At 48.9% G+C, this 24,252-nt stretch overlaps 1 protein-coding gene across 7 annotated transcripts in view; it reads left to right on the plus strand.

The window, feature by feature from the left end:
* Window positions 1-392: 392 nt before the first annotated feature.
* SEPTIN6 (septin 6) overlaps window positions 393-24,252 on the plus strand; it is a 148,682-nt gene continuing 124,822 nt past the window's right edge. For 3 of the 7 annotated variants that reach the window (XM_069212288.1, XM_069212282.1, XM_069212269.1), the window contains exon 1: window positions 807-952. In XM_069212288.1, the coding sequence (XP_069068389.1) occupies window positions 923-952 (30 nt within the window). In that variant the 5' untranslated portion in view covers window positions 807-922. Of the gene's footprint in view, window positions 1,215-24,252 lie in introns of all 7 variants that reach the window. The other 4 variants (XM_069212277.1, XM_069212263.1, XM_069212300.1 and 1 more) reach the window with 4 other exon arrangements.

Raw genomic sequence — 24,252 nt, forward strand, 5'->3', positions numbered from 1 at the left:
TGTAACATACTGAGGATATGCTATATGTGGTGTGCCATGTTGTTCGGTAATAGGAAGTGGGTGTGTCATTCAAACTGCAATAAGATGGGGCGGAATGTGATACACCACAATGATCCCTCTTATAATGCACTATAGTGTGCGCTGATGTGGTCTTTGATCTATTATATTGTGTAATGCTGCTACCAGGATGTACCGCTGTATGTAGTGTTGACGGAAGGCAGTGACTAGGCTTGTCAAGCATTTTATTTAACAGTTTTTTCTGGCTTCACAGGAAGCGCAGCAAGGTGATAACTCCAAGTATGGTGGCATTTATTACATTTTATTAACTGCAATTCTAGAGTGGAAGAAAAGTGCCTTGTGCACACGGAACGACCGCGGATCGCTCTTCTTGTGTAGTGATGGGCGAAGGGGTGTGCCATGCCGTGCCAGTGTGCGTGGAGTGATGGAGCCAGGGTGTGCCAGCCGTGTGGTGCTGATGGGTCACGCTGCAGCCTGTTCCTTTAAGGCACTACGGAGAGGAAGGCTCTAACCCGCCATTGACCTGCATCCAGGACACCACCCTCCCCGACTGGCCGTGCAGCAGCATCTTCCACTCTCGCATCAGCCCCAGTAGAGACACCCGGTTGATACATGTAGCCGTGGGACGTTGCATTACCGGGAGGGGTGTCCGTTCCCGGCTCGCCGGCGGTGCCGGGGGCAGGACACACACACGCGGGGCAGGCCGACCGCTGCCGGTGGGGGAGTGTTGCGTGTGTGACCAGCTGCGCGTCGAGGCCCGTCGAGCGCTCTCTGGGCAGCACGCAGCCCGCCCCCCGCGCGGCCCCCCCCCGCCCCGGCTTGGTCTCGCCCACCCTGGAACAGCTTCTCTTTGTGGCTGCTGCTGGCCTCAGAGGCGCTTCCTGTGCTGCTCGAGCCGGACGCCATGGCGGCCACCGAGATCGCGCGGCAGATGGTGAGCCGGGCGCGGAGGGGCCAGGGCTCGGTCCGGGGGTGCGCGCAGGGCTGGAGGGGGGCGCCGCGGGGATAGACGCAGGTGCCGTGCCTGGAGGTGGAATGCTTCGGGGCGCTGGAGGGAGCACGGCTCGGGGAGGTGGCGTGACCGACCGCACCCCCCTACACGAGCTCACCCTCGGGAGTGAACGGCGGGCGGCCCTCCCTGGCCTCGGACGGTGGTCGCGGCGCCCCGCCGCTGTTTCGCCCGCTCCCTCCCCTCGGTGGGTTTGTTGATCTGTCTGCCCCTGCGCTGCGCCGGGCCATGCTTTTGCCTACTATCACGAGAGCTGTTCTCTTGTCTTGGTTCTGCCTCGCCTTGGCACAGACTGTATTGCACATTTTATTTTTTTACTTTACTTTTTGTAGTGCCCTATCGCTGGTCTGGCCTTAGAATGGATCTAGAATGATTTGTTGTTTTGTAGAAATATATAGAATGTTTTGAGTATATGTGAAAAAGTAAAAAATAAATACATATATATATGAATGTAATATGAAAATACTTAAAGTCAAATTGGGTTTCCTTCCCGAACTGGTACCTGAGGCAATCGGAGAAGAAATACAGATTGTGTTTGATATCTTGCTATGTTAGCCTTAGAATGATGCAGGTCAGGCGGTAGTACGCCTGGTGAAGCCTGCACTTGGCCGTGCCCGGTGGAACCCTGCCTTGGCCAGGTGAAGCTGTGGCCATGTCCTGGTGCAAGTTTCCGTCACTCTTTGCCTTAGTGCTGTTACTGGATTGCCTTTCTGCTAAGTGTGTCAGGACATGGTACTACTTTGGGAAAACCTGCACAACCTTGTTTTGGCTATGGCCTGATGCTGCTCTGCCCATGCCCTGGTCATGCACTGCTGGTGCTTTTGGTCTGTCTGTGCCCTGCATCTACTGCAAGGTTACCCCGGTGATCGATCTTTATGTGAACTGGCGCTACTGTGTATGATGCACTGTTTCTGGTGGTGCCCAGTTATTCCACTGAGCATGGTAGTGCCCAGGGTCTGGTGATGATATGGTGGTACGTAGGTTTGTTTGGGTTTTGCTGTATCTGGCAGTGTCATAGTACTATTATGTATTATACATTCTTCTCTTGGTAGAAGTCTGGTTTTGGGCAATGGTTTTGGCTTTGCCCATTACTAAATAGAGTCGGGTAGTGGTATAGTGGTGGTTGGGTGTTACTCTGTGTTGCAGTGCCTTGATGCAACTTTTGTTAATGCTGCTCTGCTTTCGGTGGTACCCTCGTGTGCCGCGACATGTGGCACTGCCCTGCTGCTAAGTGTAATATTGCAGTGTCATGTTGCTGCTATGGGCCTGGGTTTGCTCTGGTGTTGACTACCCTGGTACCGTTTTGGGTCTCTCCTTTGGCGCTGCTCTGCCTGGCTGTTCCCTCGTGTTGCTCTGGCTGTGACCTGGAACTGGTTGCTCTGGTGCATCAGCGCTGCGCGAGCCTCACTGCTAGTTCCCCATTCACCAATGAACAGAAGCAATTAACCTGCCTGTTTCACTGAACTTGTCTTTCTGGGCTTGGAGTTTTACCCTTTATGTAATATGTATCAGCTGGGGTCGTCCTGTATCTTAAGCACCATCACTTGAGAAAATGTCTCTTCAATGGATGTGCTCACATCTTCATGAAGTCCCTATGGGGAACGTCCTCGCCTGGCAGTCTTTAATCTTTTTAATGCCACACAAAGTGTTAGAATAAATAAATAAACCGCCCTCACCCCCGTGAATGGGGAAACATTTTTTCAGAATTATTCTACACATATGTGTGATGTGAACTTATTTAGTGTTTTGGACAGCCTGGCCTCCCTAAACCTTTAACGTACCTTTCATCGCATCTGTGTGGGAGGGATTTTGAGGGTTATTTACTCCCTCCCTGGCCTCTTGGCACCTACTTCCAGCCAGGACGTGTGCGACAAAGGGTGATCCTGATGACCTATTGCAGTTTCTCACTACCACTCTTTTTTTTTTTTTTTTTTTTCTCCACTAAATACCCAGCACGTTTCGACATGATGCTCGTCTTGACCAGTGCGTACCAACTCCCCGAGATTAATTCAGACCTCCGAAAGGAGTCCCGGCCCTCCTTCCCTCAACCCCCAGTGAAAGGCCTCTGTCCAGTTCAGTAAATAACCTAGAATGCTGCTATTTAGAGCAAATAGCAGGCTTGGCCCCTAGACGTACAGTCGGGGAAAAAATGTCTTGCGGCATTAACACACTGTGTTGCGCTCTGACTCGAAGCTTCTACCCACTGTGATATAATCCACCGCCTGGGAGTAAGTACCCACAGGCGAGCCCCTGGCATTGTCGTTATTGGACACAGCGCCCACTGAATTGGTTTCAGTTTACAAGCAGCAGACCTGCGCTTCACTGGCCAGTTGCGCTGCATATGTCAACCGTGAGTGAATACAAGGTATCAGAGTTTAATTGAAGGCAAAACAAAGCTTCTTTTTTTTTCCCACAGTATAGTAAACCAAGTACAAGATAATTAAGGGTAAGTACAAGAACTTCCAAGTAGGGCCACAAACCTTAAATTAGCCGAGGCAGTGAAGGCTGTGAACTTTACTATGGCAATGAAAGCTTTTCGACTGTGTCATATCAACGACATATTACCACCTCAGACTTCACTGACACATTCATTCTTTTATCGAAAAATCAATACGTGGTAGCTAAATTAGATTACTTTAACTCCCATTTGTTGGGGAGTACAAAAAAGGAAGATACGTAAAGTCCGGTGATCCGTGTGGGGACTGTTGGAGCCCTAGTCCACATCTCCAATAAAGAATAGTCCACATCTCCAATAAAGAATGCTTCTCAGCCACACTGGAAAAAACATAATTTGCTTTAGTTTTAGGGCCTTGGTCTTGACTTACAGATTTGTACACAGTAGTAGCATGCTGTACTCCATAATTGATTAAGACTGTATGCCCCAAAAACAAGCTACTCATTCATGTGGCACAGATCAAATAATCCAGGCTGATGGCTTCTCCTTTCTACTCATGTAGTATACTGGGTGACTCGGTACCTGTTTCTTCCAGAAAATGGTGACCGCTTCTGTCTAGAACACTAAGTCTGAGTTGTATTGGGCGTGTGCATGGCCGTCCCATTCCGATGAGTTAGCGGGATGTAAATCTTATGATAATGATGTATTTGCTGCTTCTACTGTATCTATTTCCTCTGAGTCATCTCCAGCTGGCCTGGCCACCATTCAGCACAGCAGTCTTTTAATGGCTGTTGTCCATGTAGAGCTACTGCGCCTTCAGATCAGTTACCCTCTGCTTGAGCTCTGAGTACTCCTCGTGTTCCCAAGTCAGCCCTGCAGAATCCTCAAGAGTCCCGAACGGTGCTTTGATCAGAGCTGTATAAGTCAACCCCGAATGGAGAAGAAAATATTTACATTTTCATAAGGGCTGTAAAACTCTCCGAGGAGGGGCTGGTCGGTGGGAAGGGTATATGAAAATGAGCCCCCAATGCTCATCTTGATTAACGGTTAGTTAGTTGCCCGTGCTGGTGAGATGAATAAACTATAACTGTTGTAGGCAGTAGCTGGATGGAATGCACCCTCAGGACTGCCTGGGAGACTCTGTCTTGCTGTCCACCAGGCTGCTGCTCTGCCTTACACAGGCGCGAGCATACACTCGGAGGGAGGCCGGGACAGTACTTTCTGGATTAGTAAAATATAACCCAAGAGCGCCAGGGAACCCAGGGTTGCCGGACTCCAACCTATCATTTTAAATGTAGGGCTGCAACAGTCTTACATAGGCTACTAATGGCTGTTACCAGTTATTGCAGCTCTTGGCCGATGCAGCGTTGGTGTTTTCTTCAGGGATGATAATTGTGTTGACTCTAGCTGTAACATCTGTTCAATCTCGCTGAGGGTGGAGTGCCTGGAAACTTTAGCACCCCTGAAACCTTGGACAGCTCTAGCCTAAGTTTTCCCCTGCTACTGCTGCACTCAGTTATTTCCTGGGAGTGCTATAGTCTCAAATATGTTAAAACAGAAGTTATGCCCTTGTGGAACTTTTGCCATGACCCTGCTTCGGCTGAACTACAGACCTGTCTCTTGTAGCGTCCTAGTACCTCGCTGATGTAAGCCGTGTCCAAGATAAAGCTATGCTGTAGCCTAGGTTACGTGTTGGGTTGACCTAGTCCTTTCCTGGTATGACCCTAGGTGGATCTGACCTGTGGCATTGTGCTGCCAAGGCATGGTGTTTCTGCTCTAGCCGGAACGCTTTTCTGGTTGTGTTCTTGGAAACGCTGTATCTCAGCGCATCTGTACCACATCTCGTGCCTGTTCTTGGCCCTTCCTCTCTACAGGCCAGTGAACTGCTCCTAAGTAAATGAGTGCTCTGTGCCCATATACAGCAGCGCCTGTTCACGTGCACACTGAAAGAAACAGACGAAAGAGTAGTTATGTGGCATCATCTTCCTTCATAGAGGTGTTGACATGCGGGGTGAGGCGGTGGTGGGTTCAGTGCTGTCACCTTTGTGATGTGTTCAAGCATCAGTGTGCCTAATCCAAGCCCACAGCTCGTGCGCAGGGTGTGGGTGTGTTGATAGCACTGATGGAGACAGGGTTCCGTGTGCTCTTAAAACACCCTATGGGGACTGGACTGATTGTCATAGTGTTGGTAAAGTCGGACTCGGCCAGAAAAAACTCCATCTCTGTGAGGAAAATGGCATTGTGAATTGTGGTCCTGTAGTGTATTTTAGAATGAGTGAGTGGTTTTAAGTCTAGGCTCTGACTGCACATGTTAAATAAGGCCTATAACTAACAATATATTCAGTGTGTTTAGGTCCGCCTCTTTGAGCCATCGGCTTGAGACTTAGCCAAGTCACCTCTTGATTGATCTTGGTGGTGAAGAATCCAGCTCTCACCTAATGCTGTTGGCTATTGAGTGTATCCTTCCGTGATTGCGTGCGTTGAACTTTGAGGGACTACTTTACAGCTGTAGACAGCTCTGGCATCTTCTACTGGCCCCCTCCCCTGGGTCTCGATCTAATGTGCTAACACTGTATGCACTAGGCTTTTACTCCCAGACCCAGTACCTTTGCCAGTGCGTACTTTAGAGTATGTTGGCGCAGAAACACTTTGTTCCTCTAAACAACAAACCCCCAGTAACCAGGTGGAGGTCGAGCTGTACTGGAAAATGTAATTGAAGTCGGTGGTTGGTTGTCACAGTGTGCGTGCTCCCCCCCCCCCCCCCGCACACGAGCGACAGGCTCTACTGGGAGAAATGTTCCAGGGCCGCTTGTGACATTTTTTATTTTCCTGTGTGATAAACAGGCCGGCGGTCTCCGCGCCTATGTCTTGTGCTTTTCAACTTCCTGTTCTCACTGTTATCGCACAATAAGGCACCTCTGAACCGTTAGCACCGCTTCTCCGCCGGTGCCCTGACAAGCTAACCCAAGACTCACACTCCCCGTTGTGCATAACACACACCTCCGAATCTTACTAAGGGATGACACTGAGGCCCCTCAGGAATAAAACACATAGATAAGACACACAAAAATGCTTAACAATAGAGAGGACTGTCTGTGCCACCTAAACTGTAACATATTTCACTCTTCTGGTTACAGGCAGTACTTTTTATTCTCTCTTTACTCTGGCCATGTGTGTGTTAAATTCCATGTCTGCCAAGTGAAAGTGCTCCAAAGCTGCCATCTGGCTACATTTCTGGTACTCTGTAAATTTCCTAAAAATAAGAAGTGGCCATATGATCCTTCTACACTCTCACCCCTCCTAAAAGCTGGATATTGGTCTTAAACGCTGCTGTCGTTTACAGTATGCTAAACATACATTGACAAAGCCAATAATTTGGGCTTTTGTATAGTGTAAAGTGTTGCCTGGTGGTCTGGTCTGTCTACTGTTGTTCAGTGTCCTTTGTCTCTGTCAGTGATGGCCATGAGTCCGCTCTTGGAATGTGTGTTGCTTCTTGTGTTCTGTGCCACTGTGTGGGACAAGTCAGTGTAACTCTTGCTGAGTTCTGAAGACACCTTTGTTGTGTAGTTTCATTGGGTCTTTTGCATCATGTCTGTAACTTGAGACTACGCTAGCATACTAAGCTAGCAGGACAAGAAGTGCCCATTTTGTTCATCACCTGAATTATTTCTGGACACGGTGTTGATTAGTGTTGGGAAAGGCTAGATGGATTGTGCTGCGAGATACAGTGATTGTCTATCTTCTCCTGAACATATTATTTCACTGTAAAGTGTTAAATAGATATAGGAATATATTCTAAGATCATTGGAAGACCTACATTGTGGAACTTAGGAACTATGAGTTATGCATTGGGATCTAAATCTTATGTGGTTTATAAAAATCCTTAATCAATATTTGGAAATTGTTAGTGAAGGTGTGTAATGTTGTGGTTATTTTTAGATCTGGTTGGACTGTGCAGCTGCCAAGAGACACATTGTTACCAATTTTTAACATAGGCACAGGATGCCCTTGAGCCCACGCCAAAAGAGCATTACCCTCTCACCTCATGCTTTTGGCTGTTTGGTTTCAGTCCACCTCTGCTGAAGTACGTTGCAGTGCATGAGGGATTATTTTACACTTAAAAAAGTACACTAGATATTGACAGTTTTTAGCTCATAGATGTACTGTGTACAGAAAGCAATCGTCTTGTTTTTGTTCACTACAGCAGGCTGTTTACAAATATTTACTTGGAGCTCAAAGTGAGAATCAGACCTTCGTCGGTGCCTTTGTGTATTTCTGTATGATGGTTTTACAGGATTTAAACCAAACGCACTTTATTCATTCAATAAAGAAACTCCGTACTTGACATAAAGCCTGAGTTAAGTATGGCCATCATGTATGCATACATTATCAGTGTGCAAGCTCCCAAATGTTCACTATCATTGACATAAACTAGTGACGAGGCTGGCACTAGCTGGATAGAAGAAAGGCACCCCACTAATGCCAAAAAACGCCAGTCAGTCCTGGAACTGGAATCTCTAACAGCAGAGGGATGATTCTATGGACCAGGCAGAGGTTTCCTGCAGTCTGAAACTACTACCCAGTGAGTAGTCTTACAGATTCAAGAATGAAATGAACTGTAATCCTCTAAAGATCACAGACTGGATGAGTAGACCGGCACATCCACTCAAGGATGCTGGCCAGGAGTTTGATGCAGGAACTGATGCTCATGGGGGCCCTCAGGAATCCGCTCAAAGACACTGATCAAGAGTTGGGTGAGGGGAGCTGGTGCTCCTGGCATCCTTCAGGCATCTGCCCCTCAATGTTGTTCAGCAGTTAAGGGAGGGAGGCCAGTACTCATAAGGGCCGTAGGGCATCTGCTGGTCAGGAGTTTGGCGACCAGGGCCAGTACTCATGAAGGCCCTCAAGCATCTGCCAAAGGATGCTGGTCAGTAGTTGATCGAAGGGGGCCAGTGCTTGTGAGGGCACTTGGGCATCCTCCAAGGGGCGTTGCTCAGGAGTTGGTTGTTTATGAGGTCCCTCGAACATCCGCCAAGGGTCAGGAATCGGGTGAGGGGACCATTTCACCTCAGTTTGGACCCAGCAATGTGCCAGTCAGTCTTGACCCTACTTCAGTGGGAATAGTCCAGCCGGGAATAGTCCAGCCTGAACAGCCAAGCCATGTCCTCCCTGAACCTGAACACCAGCAGCCCTACCTGGGGTTTTGCACTAGGTGGGGCTCGTCAGCCAGCTATAACTTGGTTGCTTGTGTTTTGGTTCAAGGAGGACCTGGACTGATCCTATTGGAGCAAAGTCATGACTAATTTGCAAATGGTTGAGTCTAAACTGAGGTGACATGATGTGAAAAATAATGATGGACTGGAATGCAGCCTGAGTAATTACCAGTGGCTTAGATTAATTCAAGCATTCTATCCATCGCTTTTCGTATACTTCAGGGGGTCGCTGTAGGTGGGACTGGCATGCCCCAACGTGGGTCCCATGCACACGGTCACTGGAACCAAACTATATCTGGCTGATGAGTCCTAGGTTGCTTGTGTTCCTGTTCAGGGAGCTTGGGCTGGGCTGTTCTCATTGGAGCATGGTCAGTGTTGATTTGCATGTGGCTTTGTCCAAACTGAGGCGGCATGGTGGGCAAAATAACGATGGACTGGGATGCAGCCCTGCATAATCACTAGTGGCTTAGACTAATGTATGCGTTCTGTTCCCCACTTTTTGTATACGTCAGAAACCGTCGGTTAGCTGTGGTTCTAACCGCAGGACCTGCCCTATCCCCCAGGCCTGTTGGTGACCCCGGCTGACCCCCAAAGCACTGGTAATTTCTGAATGACCTGTCTCCAGTAAGACTCCAGAGCGCCTTGTAATAAGCAGCTGCCTGTTAGCTCAAGTGTCTTTGGTCTGCCTCGGACACGGTCTCCTGGAACCAGACGTAAACCGAGAGGAAACCTTCGGGGTGTTTTTGTCTGATGTAATTCTGTTTGTAGGTGGAGCATGTTCACTGATGGCACTGAATTTAAAAGTCTTTAATAGAACAGTATGCTTAAACGGGCATATGCCGATTAATTTGATTGCATGGGTCGAAATAATTTTAAAGTAAAGCAGCAGAACATTGTACATCTATTTGGCCTGACTTATTAAAGCCATTTACGTCCATAAACATGCATTTTGCATAAAAATGCTCAATGTAAACAAAACAGCAGTCCACACGAGTACCTTGTAGGGTGTTAACGGTTTTACTACTGCGTCACGATATGCCACAACTCTGCATTGTATTGCGATAGTCCAATCCTTGCAAAAGGTTTTGAGTAGGCGGTTCAGCGCGTGGCTCGTTTTAAAAGCTGGTGAACACTCCCACAGACCCCTCCGACCCCTTCCTCCTGCACACGGCTCGAGGTTTAGTACAGCAACAGGCTGGATCCACTCTCCTTCCAGGGTGGGAAGGGGAACCTAAGCTGTCAAGTGTTATCCCCCACCCCCGAAGAAAAAAACATTGTATTTCCATATTGGGCTGTCTCCAAAGTGCAAAGTTGAACAGCCGCGAAAGTTAATTTTTACGACTCACTCAGTACTACACGTTTCGAGGTGCACTACTGCAGACTTTTGTGGTGTACATCGTACAATTGAAGCCGTGACTACTGCTCCTTGGAGTGAAGATACCCGATTCCCTTAGTGAATCGGGCCCACTGTTTTTTATTGTAGCAGCAGCACCCCAAATACGAGTCACTGTATTTGGAACAGCGTAAATACTCTGGTAGGGTTGAGAACACAATTCAGAAAGCAGGATGTGCTCTGGGCGGGCTGGAGACACGTGGATGAGAGAACCCTGGGCGGCAGACTGCATAGAAAGTGTGAGTTTTTTTATTTATTTTATACTATTTACATTATTTCTCATTACTATTTGAGGCACAGAGGCGCATGATGTGCCAAAAATCACAAGGTACTTTAGGTGAGACGCTGAAAGTGGGATCAGAACCCAGGTGGCCAGGTCCTGTACTCTTCAGTTTAAACCACACTTCGTACATTTTCTGTTTAGAGTGTCTTTAACATAGCAATGTATGTGTTGCTTCAACTTTTCAAGGCAGCATCCAGTGGAAAAAGGACACAAGTTGTCCTTGCCCAAAACTTTTTTTCAAAATAAAAAGGTCGCCTTTGTGTAGGCTTAATTTATCTAAAGCAGCTCTAATGTCGTCGTTTTCGCATGATCCAGGTAGTTTTCTTTCGCCTCACTGTTTTTCCTCTTCCTTGGTAAACAATGTTATACAAAATAGGACAGCCCGCTCCTGTGCTAGTAATGTTAAAGTTACTCCAGGATCCCATTAATTCGAGGTACAATGGTTCAGTGGAAAGGAATCGGTGTGTTGGAACAGTCTGACGGTAATTCAGACGTTTATGTATTTATTTATTTTTAAACTTTGTCTCTAAGGAAATTTTCAAGAAGGACAAATACGATAAATCTGTTCTCGGTTACCTAATTATTCACAAGCAGCATTTAAAACTATTTTGCAGGGTTAGTGACCCTGCTTCGGAGTTCTTTGTGTGTCCAGCAATTTTCAGAGTATAACAGGAGTAGGATAACTCCGGTGGTTAATACATTTAATGTGCAGTCTAGTCGCAGGTTTGCCTTTCCATAAGATAACATAGGGGTTAGTATGCCTGTTACAAGCACAAGCAAGGGGCCTCCCTCTCACCCTGCAGGTTACTACTCTGAACCCTAAGGGCACAAAGTGTGGAGTCCACTGAAATTGCCTTGGTGTTGTAAAATGGCATTGGGGTACGTCAGCACTGCTCCTGGCCTAGATTCGCCTCAATGACAATTGCCAGAGCTGGGATCCAGATGAAACCTCCACTTTCCTAGCACTGCTCTGCTCCTGCTTGCCCATCATCAACACACCTCAGTTTCTGGTCATTTGGTGAAAATGTACTGGCTACTTCTGAGTAAGCACACTCTCGTGAGAGCGTTTTCAATTGCTAAAGGCGTTTCATCTTTATGGGGTCTTCCCCCCCCCCCCCCCCCCCTTTTTTGTTTTTTACACTTATTGTAGACGCCCCTGGTCCTCCTTTTCCAGGTTACTCAGTGTCCCAAAAATGTGCATACCACGCCTGTATAGTCATATTCTTTCATTGGTGTATGCTAAACGCAGGGGACACCTGGGTTTTGCTGTGACTTAACTCCTGGGATCTTCTCGGAATCCAGGATTACTTCTGACCAACTCCTAGTATTTATTTACTTCAAGAGTAAGTTGCACCTACTCCTAAAAATGTTTTTAAATCGTGCCCAGGATCTTTTAAATTTCATTTTGCTTCCATAAATGTGCCAATAACGTACCACAAACACTAACAAAAACATTCCTCAGCGATTCGTGTACAGCCCAGGAACTCTTCATTGCTTACCCGCCTTGAACCGGCTAACCATCTGACCGCCTGAAAACGTGGTTATTTGCTTCTAGTCTCTAATTTCCTTAACTGCTCGTTTGCTCACTCGCCAGGGCACCCTTCAGGGCAATCACACAACATCCTATTATTTTGAAGGCGTCATCCTGGCTTTGCACCCTGTATGACCTGTAGTGACCTAATTCGGTAGCTGGCTCCTCAGCCGACGGCCTGCATCTCTTATTTAGGCACAGAAATCCCCGCTCCTCGTTATTTACACGCTGCGTAGTTTCCACCTCGCGCGGCTCTGGTGGGATGTAATATTTATGTATCCAGGGCTCCCGCGGCCTGCTCGTGAATCGCGTTGACGCACCACATCTGCAGGAACCTGCAGGCGCTCGCCAAATCCATGCAGACTCTGTCGGGGCAGCGAGCCAGTGCGGTCCAGAAGAGCCTCTGTGACATGTCAGGTCGAGGCCCTCCACACCACTTGCCTTGCTGCCAGGAAAAATGTGAATGTCGCGCCAGGTGACGTGGGTCTAAATATACAGAAACGTGCAGGCCCGCCATTACCCGTGTGAGCCTTTGAACTAAACCGTGATGAGCAGGGGAGGTGTCGCTCTTCGTCTGTGATGCTGAGAAACACGTCAGTGCCACCAACTTGGGATGCTGCGAATACTTGTTTGAGCACTCCGCTATGATTCCTACCTCTTAGGTTTTTCCATGGTTATCGAACACATCTTTCCGCAAACTTCATATTCTGCTTAGCCGCCGCATCATAATTTAATTAATTTACGTCGTTTTACTTCTTACCCAACTTGTACCCTGTTCAGTGTTTGCAGCTGCCACATAAATGTTTAATTACCCCTTTCAGATACTTTTCACGAGGTGTGACGCCAAGCGTCCAGGGCTTTTTTGAGCCCACATTCTCTTTCTTTTGTAATAAGTACCATTTTTCGCGAGCAGTAATCCCTGTTGTGACCAGCGCTACCGAACATCACCCGCGTGCAGATGATATCACCCTGCACCAGCACCTTGCCAGTGCGCTTTTGGGTGCTACCACCTACTGACGAGGGTTGCAGATTTAAAGGATGACTACACTGCCCCACAGTCAGCTTGCCCCCCCCCCCCCCTCCTGCGTACACGCCCATGGTACCTGCCAGTTCCGTGAATTATTTTGAGTCTGGTTAATTCGTTATTATAAATTGCGGTCTTAATTTCCATTCAGTAGAGAAAATACACACGTGAGCATGATTCCACAGATTCTCATTCACAGAATTATACTCTGCAGAGATTTATAGCGACAGGTAACTTTTACCCGGAGATTGGGGAAAGTGGGAATTTGATTTCTCTACAGCTGCAGGTTTAGGCTAGGAGCACAGAAAGAGAATGGTCAAAGGGGAAAGGAGGCTGACTGTGCAAAATGCATCCAACCCCAATAAAGTCAGAGATCTGTGGAAATTATCATTTGAACATAAAAAGTCCTTGTTGTTGACGGTTGTTAAAACGAAATGCGACAGGCAGATTAAAGTAACGAGAGCAAATTGTTAAGTAAACTGGTGCTACAAAAAAGGTCTATGCGCCTGCTGAAAGAAATCATTGCGCATGAAAGCAGGTTGGCTACGTTCAGTCTGTTTACGGATATCATTCGTTTGAACAGGCAGTAATAATTTGTGGTGTAGGGATGTGCTGTAAAATGGGCTATGGTAAAATTGTAAAGCATATTGAAAAACGTAGGCCATCTGGCCCTAACGCTGAGTAGACTTGAGTAATTCGACTCTGAGAGTTATCTACCCATGGGGCTGGTTGGAGTCCTGTTGGAAGAGTATTTTGGACGTCCTTTTTTCATCAAGAGAAGTGTTGGGTTGCCTGACTGTTAGATTTTCCCGGCTGGTAGAGAATTCTAGACTACTGCAGCAGTTGCATTGAGGGTTGTCCTGTGTGTGTGTGTGTGTGGGGGGGGGGGGGTAGTTTAACATACGGTAGCAGACAGATCTCTTGATTGAATAGTCTAAACCAAAACCCTACAATTATGCCCTACTTTACATGCTGCATCGGATCTGCTAGATTTTGAAGAATTATTACCTACCTATATCTCCTATGGTGATGCTTATGCAATGGAAGTTTCTTACTATTCTCCTGTACAGTGCCACAGTTTGACAACACCAGGTGAAGCACCCAATTGATCACCTGGATTAAAGTACTACGGTTGTGATATTTTACACTGGCTGAGGATGCGCGGTTATAGCTTGTTTTTAGCATAGTGCTGAAGTAAATGATTTTTGTTTTTTTATTGCTTCTTTAACTTGCATAGAAGGGCACTAAATACACTACCGGTCTCTACAAAGAAAGATCACCGAGTTTTCCAGCTACTAATAAATACACTACCTTTTTATGATGGTGCAGATCACTTTAAATTTTAGGGCCACTGCATTTGTTTAGGCAGTGAGTAATACCTCGCGTAATGTGGTTCAGACTAGTTGTAAAAGTGCGCCGAAAGACTTATTTGAGGATGGAAGATATGCTAGTGTGAAGGGAAAAGTCTGCATATACTTGGTATTGTGTTTATTGTAAATATTATGGTATGAACAGTATTATGGTTTTTCTTCCTGGATCGTTGTCTGGAGCTTTTAAACCAGATTCAAATTTGTCCAAATGAGAAATCTGTGGAAAAACGATGAAATTGAATGTCTACTGGTCCAAGCATCTTCAGAATAGACTGCGAAGAAGTACCCACGAAAATCTGAAACGCATCATTTTAGATTGTCTAGCAGTGCAAGAATTGCACTTTATAGACATGCCACTCTTGCGCCTTTCTGTAGTGCCAGTACCCTCAAATATGAATTTGTAGATGTTGTGATGGTATAATTTGCACTGGCCTGATTTTTAACTAAAACTAGTCGTATTACAAGTATTCTTGTGTTCCCTTTAAAAGGGATAACCTAAGTCCAAAGGGCTTTCTCATACATGAAAATATTTTGATTAAAGAGAAAAAAATAAAAATGTAGTGATTCACATTTTCATAAAACTTACTGCTGTTTACTACCTACCATGCTGAGTCTAGCAAAGAGATGGAAAGAATGCTTGAATTTACCCCAGCCACAGCTGTCCAAGCTGCATTTTGTTCCTTCACTTTTCACCATAATTCCTTTCTAGATGGAGACCAGCCTGGTTACTGCACCAGACGGAGCAGTCCAAACCAAACTGCCAGGCCAGGACCTCTGCAGATGGATGTACAGCAACCCCAGAGTGGTTTAGGCCTACCAAGGCACCGTAGATGAGGCATAGCTGGAATTCTGCATTGAACGGTCGATCCATATATGCACATAAATGTCACACGTAGCAACAATGTGATGTTAGGGCTGGTTGAATTAATCTCTGCCACTTGCACTGAGGGCTGAATTCCTCTCAGTCATTTTTCTGCCTCCATGTCAGTCTGGACAAAGATCAACCATATGCAAATGAGTCTGGTAACTGCACCAGTAGGAACAGTCCAGGTTGAACTGCCAGGACCTCTCCAAAGGGGACAGTCCAGTTGGTTTGGGAATCCCTCATAACCTGACTTGTGAATATTTGTATAAATATTAGAGGGCTTTTTCAGAATCCATCAGCTCCGTAATGCGCCTGCGTTTTCCAGTTCTGAGCTCCCGAGGGGCTATGATCAGGGCTGCTTGCAGTAAGGTAACCCGCTCCCGTAATACTCTCCATACTTCTGAGCCGCTGTCCTCTGATGTGTATGCACGGCGAGGCGAGGTATGCTACCTGAATGTATGTTTCTCTCTGTATCTCGCGCTGGCGGAACAAAAATAGAAGCCCAAACTGAGATGTGAAAAATTAAGTCCTGTCTTTCCCAACTAGTTGTAGACATACTTCCGTTTAAAACTAGTGATGTCTGTTATCATCCAGCATGTATGCAGTTCTCCCAACCCCAGTGAGTATTTAGGGGAGTTATCCTTGGTGCCGAACGCAGTGATAACTGAATTTCCAAATACTTTATTCACCATCATTTACCAGGCAAAGTATTTTCATTTCCTCGTCTTTTTTTTTTCTTTTCTTTCCATAACCAGGCTAAAAGCAACGTTTTTGATCGTGTAAAAAGCACGTATTTACATACAGTCCCTTGCGCTGAACTGGGCTGCTTTGTGCGGAATGCTGTCCATCATAGTGACGTTGGCCAGTGGCTGAAGTGGGCTGACCAATTGTCCTATGCTGTAATGAAAAAAGGGATGACCTAAATCCTTTATAAGTAAGCATATCATACTACAATTCTAGCAAAATCAGAAAGCCTTTGCTAACGCCAGACCTTAAAATAAATCACTGACATGAGGCACAGAAAGAAGCAGGTTCCACGGAGGCCTGCAACAAAGAGCCCATGCACACTCATGTAGTCCTTTGTTTGCATCTGTAAGACATCAAAGCCAGACCCTCTGGCTTTGCTGGTGCTTGTTAGTTCACCGCTGGGCTGTCTGCAGAAGAGGCCGATCTCTGTTGATTACAGTGCAAGCAAGGGCAAGCGAGGTCTGGAACTCATCATTGCCTAACGCAAAGGTCATTCAGATAGGATCATTAAAACAAGACACGAGGCCTGGCTGTTCCGACAGACTGATCATTCTCGTACCTAGATACTGTGGCGCCTTAAACGTAATCGCATTTAGAAAATGGATCTCGATCTTTATTTTATTAAGTACTTAGCTGCTTGAGTGTAGGCGACCGCCTATATTTTGACTGTGTGTGAAGTGCATGTAACAAAAGCATTTGGTGGTAAATGCAGACCATGTGAGTGAATTACATTTTAATTTGATGGGGTGCTCCTCCAAGGGACGCTAAGGGTGGTTGGCTTCCAGTAGTGCACTAATTAGTTTCTGGAAGCAGTCGGTAACCGCAGGATGTTTTGGTTTGCTGCCACCCTTGCTAAGGATGTAACTAACTGTTGAATGAGGAGAGAGACTTATTGACAGGGCCAATAGAATTATGCGATTGTGCAGCTGTGTGTCGATTTTCGCACAATTGTAGGTTTGCCATATTTGCCACACAATCCACCACCTGTCTAAAAATCTGCAGATTTTTTTTTTGATAAAGACATTTTTATTGGTTTTGCAAAAAATAAGGCGAAATACATACATGTAATTGGGTGCCAACGTGCACCAAACAATGGTCAATCCCTAGTCTCAGACAATACACTGTGTGTGAAGATTATGCATCTCTCCGTAAAGTATCCCATGCTTGTTACCACCCTTTAAAGGGGGGAGGGGGAAGCCCGTTTAGGTTCTTTCTGGTGCTGGGCCAGTCGACAATGCAGGGAGGTTGAGTGTAGTGGCATCCCATTTCCCCCAAACCTTATCATATTTATTCGGGCACCCTCTGGCCTCGTAAACGAGTTTTTCACGTTGAGCACACCAATCCACTCCTCTTTTCCATTTAGTCAAAGCTGGTGCGTTTTGGGCTTTCCAGTCCGTCATTATGTCTCTTTTGGCCACTAAGCATGCCACCCCCAGAAAGGTCCGTTCCGCTCTCCTCAGTCCAGTGTCACCCATGATCCCCAATAGGAGCAGCATTGGCGTCAACTCGATGTCCGATTGTAAGGCCGTTGAGATCTCCATGATAACAGCCCCCCAGTAAGCTTTAATAATTGGGCAGGACCATACCATGTGGAAAAAGTCAGCGTCTGGGTCCCCACATCGTGGACAGTCAGCTGCGTCACGGAGACCTGCCCTGAACAACCTGTCGGGTGTTAGGTAAGCAGTATGGAGATAGTAAGTCTGTATTAGACGGAGACAAGTCGTCATCGTTAAAGTGTGTGGAGCTGCCAATGCTTCGTTCCAGTCTACCTCTTCCATAGGACCCACCCACCCTTCCCATCTCTGACGGAGTCCCTCCATGGCAGCACCAGTGGTGGCAACCAACGAGCGATATATCTGGGAGACACCTCCTCTACCTAGGCTCCCCATCAGGGCTTTCGCCTCCATAGGGCTATATTCAGGTATGTTATCCCCTGTCCGGATTTCTGTCAGCAAGGCGTGGCGGATCTGGAGATACTTATGAAATTGCGTCTTATTTAGTGAGAACATTTTCTGGAGGTCTTCAAAAGAGCGCATATGTGAGCCATCCCATACATCGCCTAGTGTAGAAATACCAATGTTGTCCCACTTCTGGAATCCCTCCAATCTCGCTATCTCTCTTAAGTGTATTCCCTGCCATAGTGGAGTCTGATGGGTGAGGCGTCCCCACCACCCTGTCACTTTTGGGCCGTCCGCCAACCCCGCAGTACCACTCCGGTCACCTCCGGGGTCCCACGCGAGATCGGGCCTCCATACAGAGCATCAAAGATCTTTGGATAACTCATGGTCTGAAGTTCTAATCGATACGCCGGATCTGTCCATCCACCCCCTACCCAATCATTTATCACTAGTATTTGCGTTGCTAGGTGGTAGTAATGGATGTTGGACATTCCCAATCCCCCCTCAGAAACGTCCCTCTGGCATGTTTTAAGCGCCAATCGAGGGCGGGAGCCATTCCATAAAAATTGGCGTGCCTGTGAGTCCATTTCCCTGAACCATCTCATGGGGATAGGGTAAGGGAAGTTCTGGAGGAGGTAAAGAAGTCTGGGGAGAACCATCATCTTGTAAAGAGCGATTCTCCCATACAAGTTAAGGGGGAGGTCACTCCAACGTTGGAGGTCATTTTTTATTCTTTTGGTTAATGGTGTGATGTTAAGCTCCCATGTTAGTTCAGGGAGCAAGGAGACATGCACGCCCAGGTATTTAAAACTATTTCTTCGTATTGGAATGTTTTGCTGCCAGTCTATGCAGTCTCGAGATTGATGGAGAGGGACCCGCAAGGACTTACTAGGGTTCAGGGTCAGTCCTGAGGCATCCGAGAAGAGATCTAGAATTTGTAGAATGCGGGGGCCACTTTTGGCTGGGTTTGAGATGTACAGCAGGACGTCATCCGCGTACAGTGCCACGCGGTCCTCTTGGCAGACGGGCCAGGACCAGCCCTCTATCAGCGGATCTTCCCTTAACATTTTCGCCAGAGGCTCTATTGTTAATGCAAAAAGCAAGGGGGATAATGGACATCCCTGCCTGGTGCCACGGCCGATAGGGAATGGGTCTGAGATTACTCCGTTTACTTGGACATGTGCTGTGGGATTAGAATAAAGTAGCTTCACCAATCCTCGGAATCTGGGCCCAAGGCTGTTGCTTTGTAGGACGTTTTCGAGGTAAGACCAGTCTACCGTGTCAAAGGCTTTCTCGAAGTCGAGTAGAAGCAAAGCCAGAGGGGCTCGAGACAGGGTCTTTTGATGCGCCAACGCTAGGTGTAATCTCCTAATACAGTGTCTAGTGCTACGGGCAGGCATAAAGCCACATTGGTCAGGATGCACCAGTGTGGGTATGGCGTCTCTTAGTCTTGAAGCGAGGATTGAGGCTAGGACCTTGACTTCAGTGTTCAGGAGTGAAATGGGTCGGTATGCCGAGCAGTGTTGCGACGGGGGTTGTGTCTTGGGGATCACTACTATTGTCGCTAGGTCAATCCCAGGAGGGAAGTGGCCCTTCCGCTCAGCTTCTTCGTACATGTTGAGCAGATGTGGAGCCAGAATATCGCTGCATTTCTTATATAACTCTGGTGGGAATCCATCAGGACCTGATGCCAAGTTGGCAATCGCGCTGGTTATTTCTGTGAGGCTAATTGCCTCATCCATACTGCTCCTGGCCGTCTGGGAGACTCTGGAAAGAGTTATGTCGTTCAGGAGGGGGGATTCCCTTTCAATGGTGGGCCGAGGGTGCTCTGCGTATAGGCGTGCATAGTAAGAGGCAAAGCTCTGAGCTATCTCGATGGGCGCTTTGGAAAGAGCACCTGAGTCGTCTCTAATCTCAGGTATGATTCTATTGGCCAGGGGGCGTGTGGCTAGCCAATGCAAGAGTTTTCCATTCTTGTCCCCCCAGCCATACATTCGGGCGGCCGATGCTCTCCAAATGTGTTTTGCTGACTCAAGGACCAAATGTCTGATTTCCTCTCGGGTCCTAGTAAGTTGCCTCAGAATAGAGGCCGAGGATAAGGTCGTTTGTTGGCGCTCCAGATTCAGCGCCTCAGCCTCCAACTCAGACACTCTTGAGTCCCGAGCACGTTCACGTGCACGAAGAAGACACTTGGCATGCCCTCTTAGTGTGGCTTTGCCGGCAGCCCATATTATACCTGGGGACTGGACCGTTCCCAAATTCAACTCAAAATATTGAGCAAGGCGGTCTCTTATTTCAAGGGTATATTCGTTGTCTTGTAAGCACCATGCATTCAGGCGCCACAATGGGCGCCTGGTGGGGTCCGTCCCACCCAGTCGGACTCGTACAGGTGCGTGGTCTGAGACCCCTTGTGGCAGTATATCAGCCCCCGTGACACCGATGACGTCTAATGCAGGCATAAATATTAAATCAATTCTGGAATGTGTCCAGTGGGCGGCTGATGTGTGTGTGTATTGACGTTCTTTAGGGTGCCAGGTTCTCCATACCTCGCAGAGGCCGAGGCTCTCCACCCATCCGTTGACTCGCAGCCCGAGAGGCCCTACCAGTGGTAATGTCCCCGGATATATCCAGTCTGGGGTCCAGAACAGCATTAAAATCCCCTCCTATCAATGTGGTTCCCTGGGGGAGTCCCGCTACCACCTGGCGGAGTGAGAGTAGGAAGGCGTCGAATCCCACTGGGGGGGCGTATGCGCATACAAGGTTCAGCGGTGTACCGTGAAGCATCCCTGAAGCAATTACGAATCTGCCCTGTGGTCAGACAGCGTAGATGTTATCACCATAGGTAGAGAGCGGCTGAGTAGAATGGCCACTCCCCTGGATCCCCTGGAGAAACCTGCGTGGTAAACCCTATCAAATCCTCCCTGTGTGAGCATAGGGCATTTAGTTCCCAGGAGATGAGTTTCCTGCAGTAGGACCACTGAGGGGGAGTATCTGCGGAGGGTGTTAAAAACTGCAGATCGTTTGATCTTATCTAAGAGCCCGTTTACATTCCAGGAGATGATTTGTGTCAGTGAGGACCAGGCGTGGGCTGCGCGGGTATCATATCTTGTTGGGTGGCTGTCAGTGGAAACAGGGATGACCGCTTAAAACATAACATTGAGGTACTAAACCTGTACCGAGTGCTACTATCTAACCCCAACTCAAACTTCTCACCCCCCAACTGCCCCCCACCCCATACTCCCACCCCGGAAGCATCTGTCGCCCCTAACCCCAACCAGAACATAACAGCCAGTAAGACTGTCTTGGGAGTGGAGTGGTGGACCCCTCCATTCAGTCGGATCATTCTGCAATCATAAGTGAAAAGTCTTCAAATCTTGTTTGGCGAACACCGGGGGGCCGCCGAGTCATCCGACGACGCGCCCCAGGGGCCCCGCAAGAGCGGATCGTTCTCCCCGATCCCTTCCATGTGTCACAGCAAAAACTCCGTGTAACAGTTCAGCCAAGCACCGGGGACTGGCTCAGACGTCTATCATCCTCGGCTTGTATCTGTTCCTGCCCTTCTGGGGACTCGATGGAGATCTTCCCCACCCGGGAGCCAGAGTCTCCAGCCATCCCTCCACCTCCAGGAGCGGCCAGACCATCTCTCATCCCGCCTCCGTCTCCTTCGAGGTCCCCCCAAAAGGGGGGGGTCTATCCCGAGCAGGCTCTCCTCCTTGTTTAAGGACTCCCTTTCGGGCTCCAACGCCCTCCTCGGTCAGCCAGTCCCATGCCTCCTCCGGAGGTTCAAAGAAATACGCCCTACCAGCCATGATGACCTTAAGCCGTGCCGGGAAGAGGAGCATGTATGAGAGTTGCATTGCTCTGAGTTTCTGTTTGACTTGCTCATACGATCGGCGGCGGGTCTGAACCTCCCGTGTGTAGTCTGGGAATATCAGGATCTTGTGGTTCTCCCATTTAAGATCTTCCAAGCGTCTCGCCTCTTTAAGGATGTTGTCTCGATCTTTAAAGTTAAAAAAACGTGCGATCATTGGGCGCTTCGGGCCGCCCGGAGGGGGGCGCGGTGCAAGGGCTCTGTGAGCGCGTTCAATTGCAAACCAGGGTGAGAGGGCCTGGTCTGGTATCCAGGTCTTGATCCAGCGCTCCAAAAATTCTGATACTTTATCCTCCTCCGCGCCCTCCGGGAATCCGATAAAACGCAGATTGTTGCGTCTCGATCGATTTTCTGCATCCTCGGCACGGCGGTGTAGCTCGCTGGTACGTGTTTGTAGCTGGGCCACTTTCGTTTTAAGATCGGCCAGCTCGTCTTCGGTCTGGGAGACCCGGCCCTCCACCTCAGTAATTCGGCTCACTGCATTTCTGAGGTCCTGTCTGATAAGGCCCATGTCCTCACGCACTTCCCCAATTTTGGTCTCCACAGCCGATTGCGACGATTGAATTGCTTGGAGGATGGCGCTCACTCCGTCAAGCGCTGGGCCTCCACTGGCGGTTTCCCCTTCTCTTCTGGGGCCCGCTGGCATCGTGAACTGGTCAATCTTTTGCTGGGAGGTCGGGGGTTGTTTGTTTGCTTTGTCCTTTCCCATTCTGTCTCAGGAAGTTGGGGGTGTCCGGTTGTCACCCAGATCCACCTCGTCCAGGTTCCTGCATCCGGGCCGTTTCGACAGGGGACCGCCTCGGAGGGGGTCTACCGGCAGGGTATCAGAGCACACGCTGGTGGGCACAGCCCAATCACCCCCCCGGGGTCCAACGGGAACCGATCCTCTCCACTCCGTTAACTCACACCGTCAGGCGACTGCCCAGCATTGCGTCGGGTCTCGCCTCGTGCCTCCAGGTCATCGGGGGCTCGCAGGACTCCTTGCCCTCCCTGCAGTCCAGGGCGTCTCCAGCGGCTCCCCCTCGTCCGGGGCCAGTCAAAGTGTTGCCTGCACTGCGCCCCCAGGGGGCCTGAGAGGTCTCTCGGTATCAGTCAGGATGGTGGGGTTAGTCCTTTCCTGGATTCAAGCGCCCATTGTGATGTATTGTATTGTATTGTATTGATCGGGAGTTCCCTCCCCGCCAAGCTCGTGCTGGGGTGCCTTTGTTTTCTTCCGAGAGGCGGGGGATCTCCCTCGCCTTCCAGGGCCCAACGCCAGCGATCTCTGGGGGGCCACCTACTCCGCCCCAGGCGCTCAAAGTCAATGACTGGGAGCAGGAATGTCTCACTTGGCAGCCTCTTTGTTGAGATCAGTTTTATCTTTCGGGGCCCCGCATACCTGCACAGAGGGTCCGACCCCCCAAGAGTCCTTCAGCCGCCGCTCGTGTGCTCACGGTCCAATCCTCCGGGGCCCGGATCCCGGGGCACAGCGTCGGTGTCCCCGGCGCCAATCCCTCCACTCGGGACGGCCGCCGGGCGAGCCAGCTCCCCTCAGGAGCGCGGCCGGAGTCGCGTTCACGGCCCCTCCTTGACTCCCGGGCCTCGTTCAATCCGGACGGAGGAGACCTCCTCGCGTCTCGGGATATCCCCCACTTCTCCCGGGCCCCCGCGCAGATGCGCAGCGGGGTCCAGGCCGCCAGGAGCCTCTCTCCTCACCGCAGACACGTTTCGCCTCACATCGGCCCACAAGGGGCCCGGGCCCCGGATCGCAGGGCCGGCGTCTGCGGCGTCCTCCACCGAGCGGCCGCCTCAGCAGGGGAGCCTCCCACCTCGGGTTCGGCCGAGCGCCGCGGTCCCGGCCGCCATCTTGAATTTTTCGAGTCAGCCGCGGCTGGTGCTATTACGGCTCAAATATGCCGTAGGTGGTTCCAGGGGGGATCTCTGGGGTCCAGGAGCCGATGGGCACCCCCAGGGCAGCGCCAGTAGTGTGAATAGCGGCAGCTTCGTAGGGCGGATGACGGAGGGGTCCAGAGCACTCTTAGAGTGCGACCGCCATCTTGACGCCCGAAGCCACGCCCCAAAATCTGCAGATTTTAACCCAAAAAAAAAAGTTTCTAGCTCAAACGTTAATGAAAACACAGCTACGTGTTGGAGCACAGAGGAAAGCCCTTTGCAGAGGTTCACGGATCACCTTTCTGTAACTTATTGCTATATTTGGGTGTTAAGCTGGTACTAATGAGATACAGCTAAGTGCCAACGCAGCCCACGCACTGGTAACAAGTTTAAAAATGACTAACTGATAGAATAGCATTGTCACAAAATGTGCTGCATAATTTGCTTTTTCCTGCCACATTATTTACTCACCCCGCTGCAAAATGTGTCCCTCCCCTGCCGCATAATTCCAGTGGCTCTGCTTATTGGATACTTCTAATGTTGTTGACGGGGCTCAACTACCGAAGTTCTCCACTCCTGTGGTCACTTAATGTACTTATTTTCTAATGTAAATATTCAAACAAGGAGTTTATGCGGCGTTTCATACCGCAGGTTTTGCCGTATACATTTTAGAGGAGTGACTGGGCAGTTTTAGTCCGAGCAAGGCGCATCTGACTATGGGCAAGCGTTATTTTTTGGTCATGTGTAATTTCGAGAGGTGTGC

The sequence above is a fragment of the Pleurodeles waltl genome, chromosome 2_1 (assembly GCF_031143425.1).
Source record: "Pleurodeles waltl isolate 20211129_DDA chromosome 2_1, aPleWal1.hap1.20221129, whole genome shotgun sequence".
Taxonomy (NCBI): domain Eukaryota; kingdom Metazoa; phylum Chordata; class Amphibia; order Caudata; family Salamandridae; genus Pleurodeles; species Pleurodeles waltl.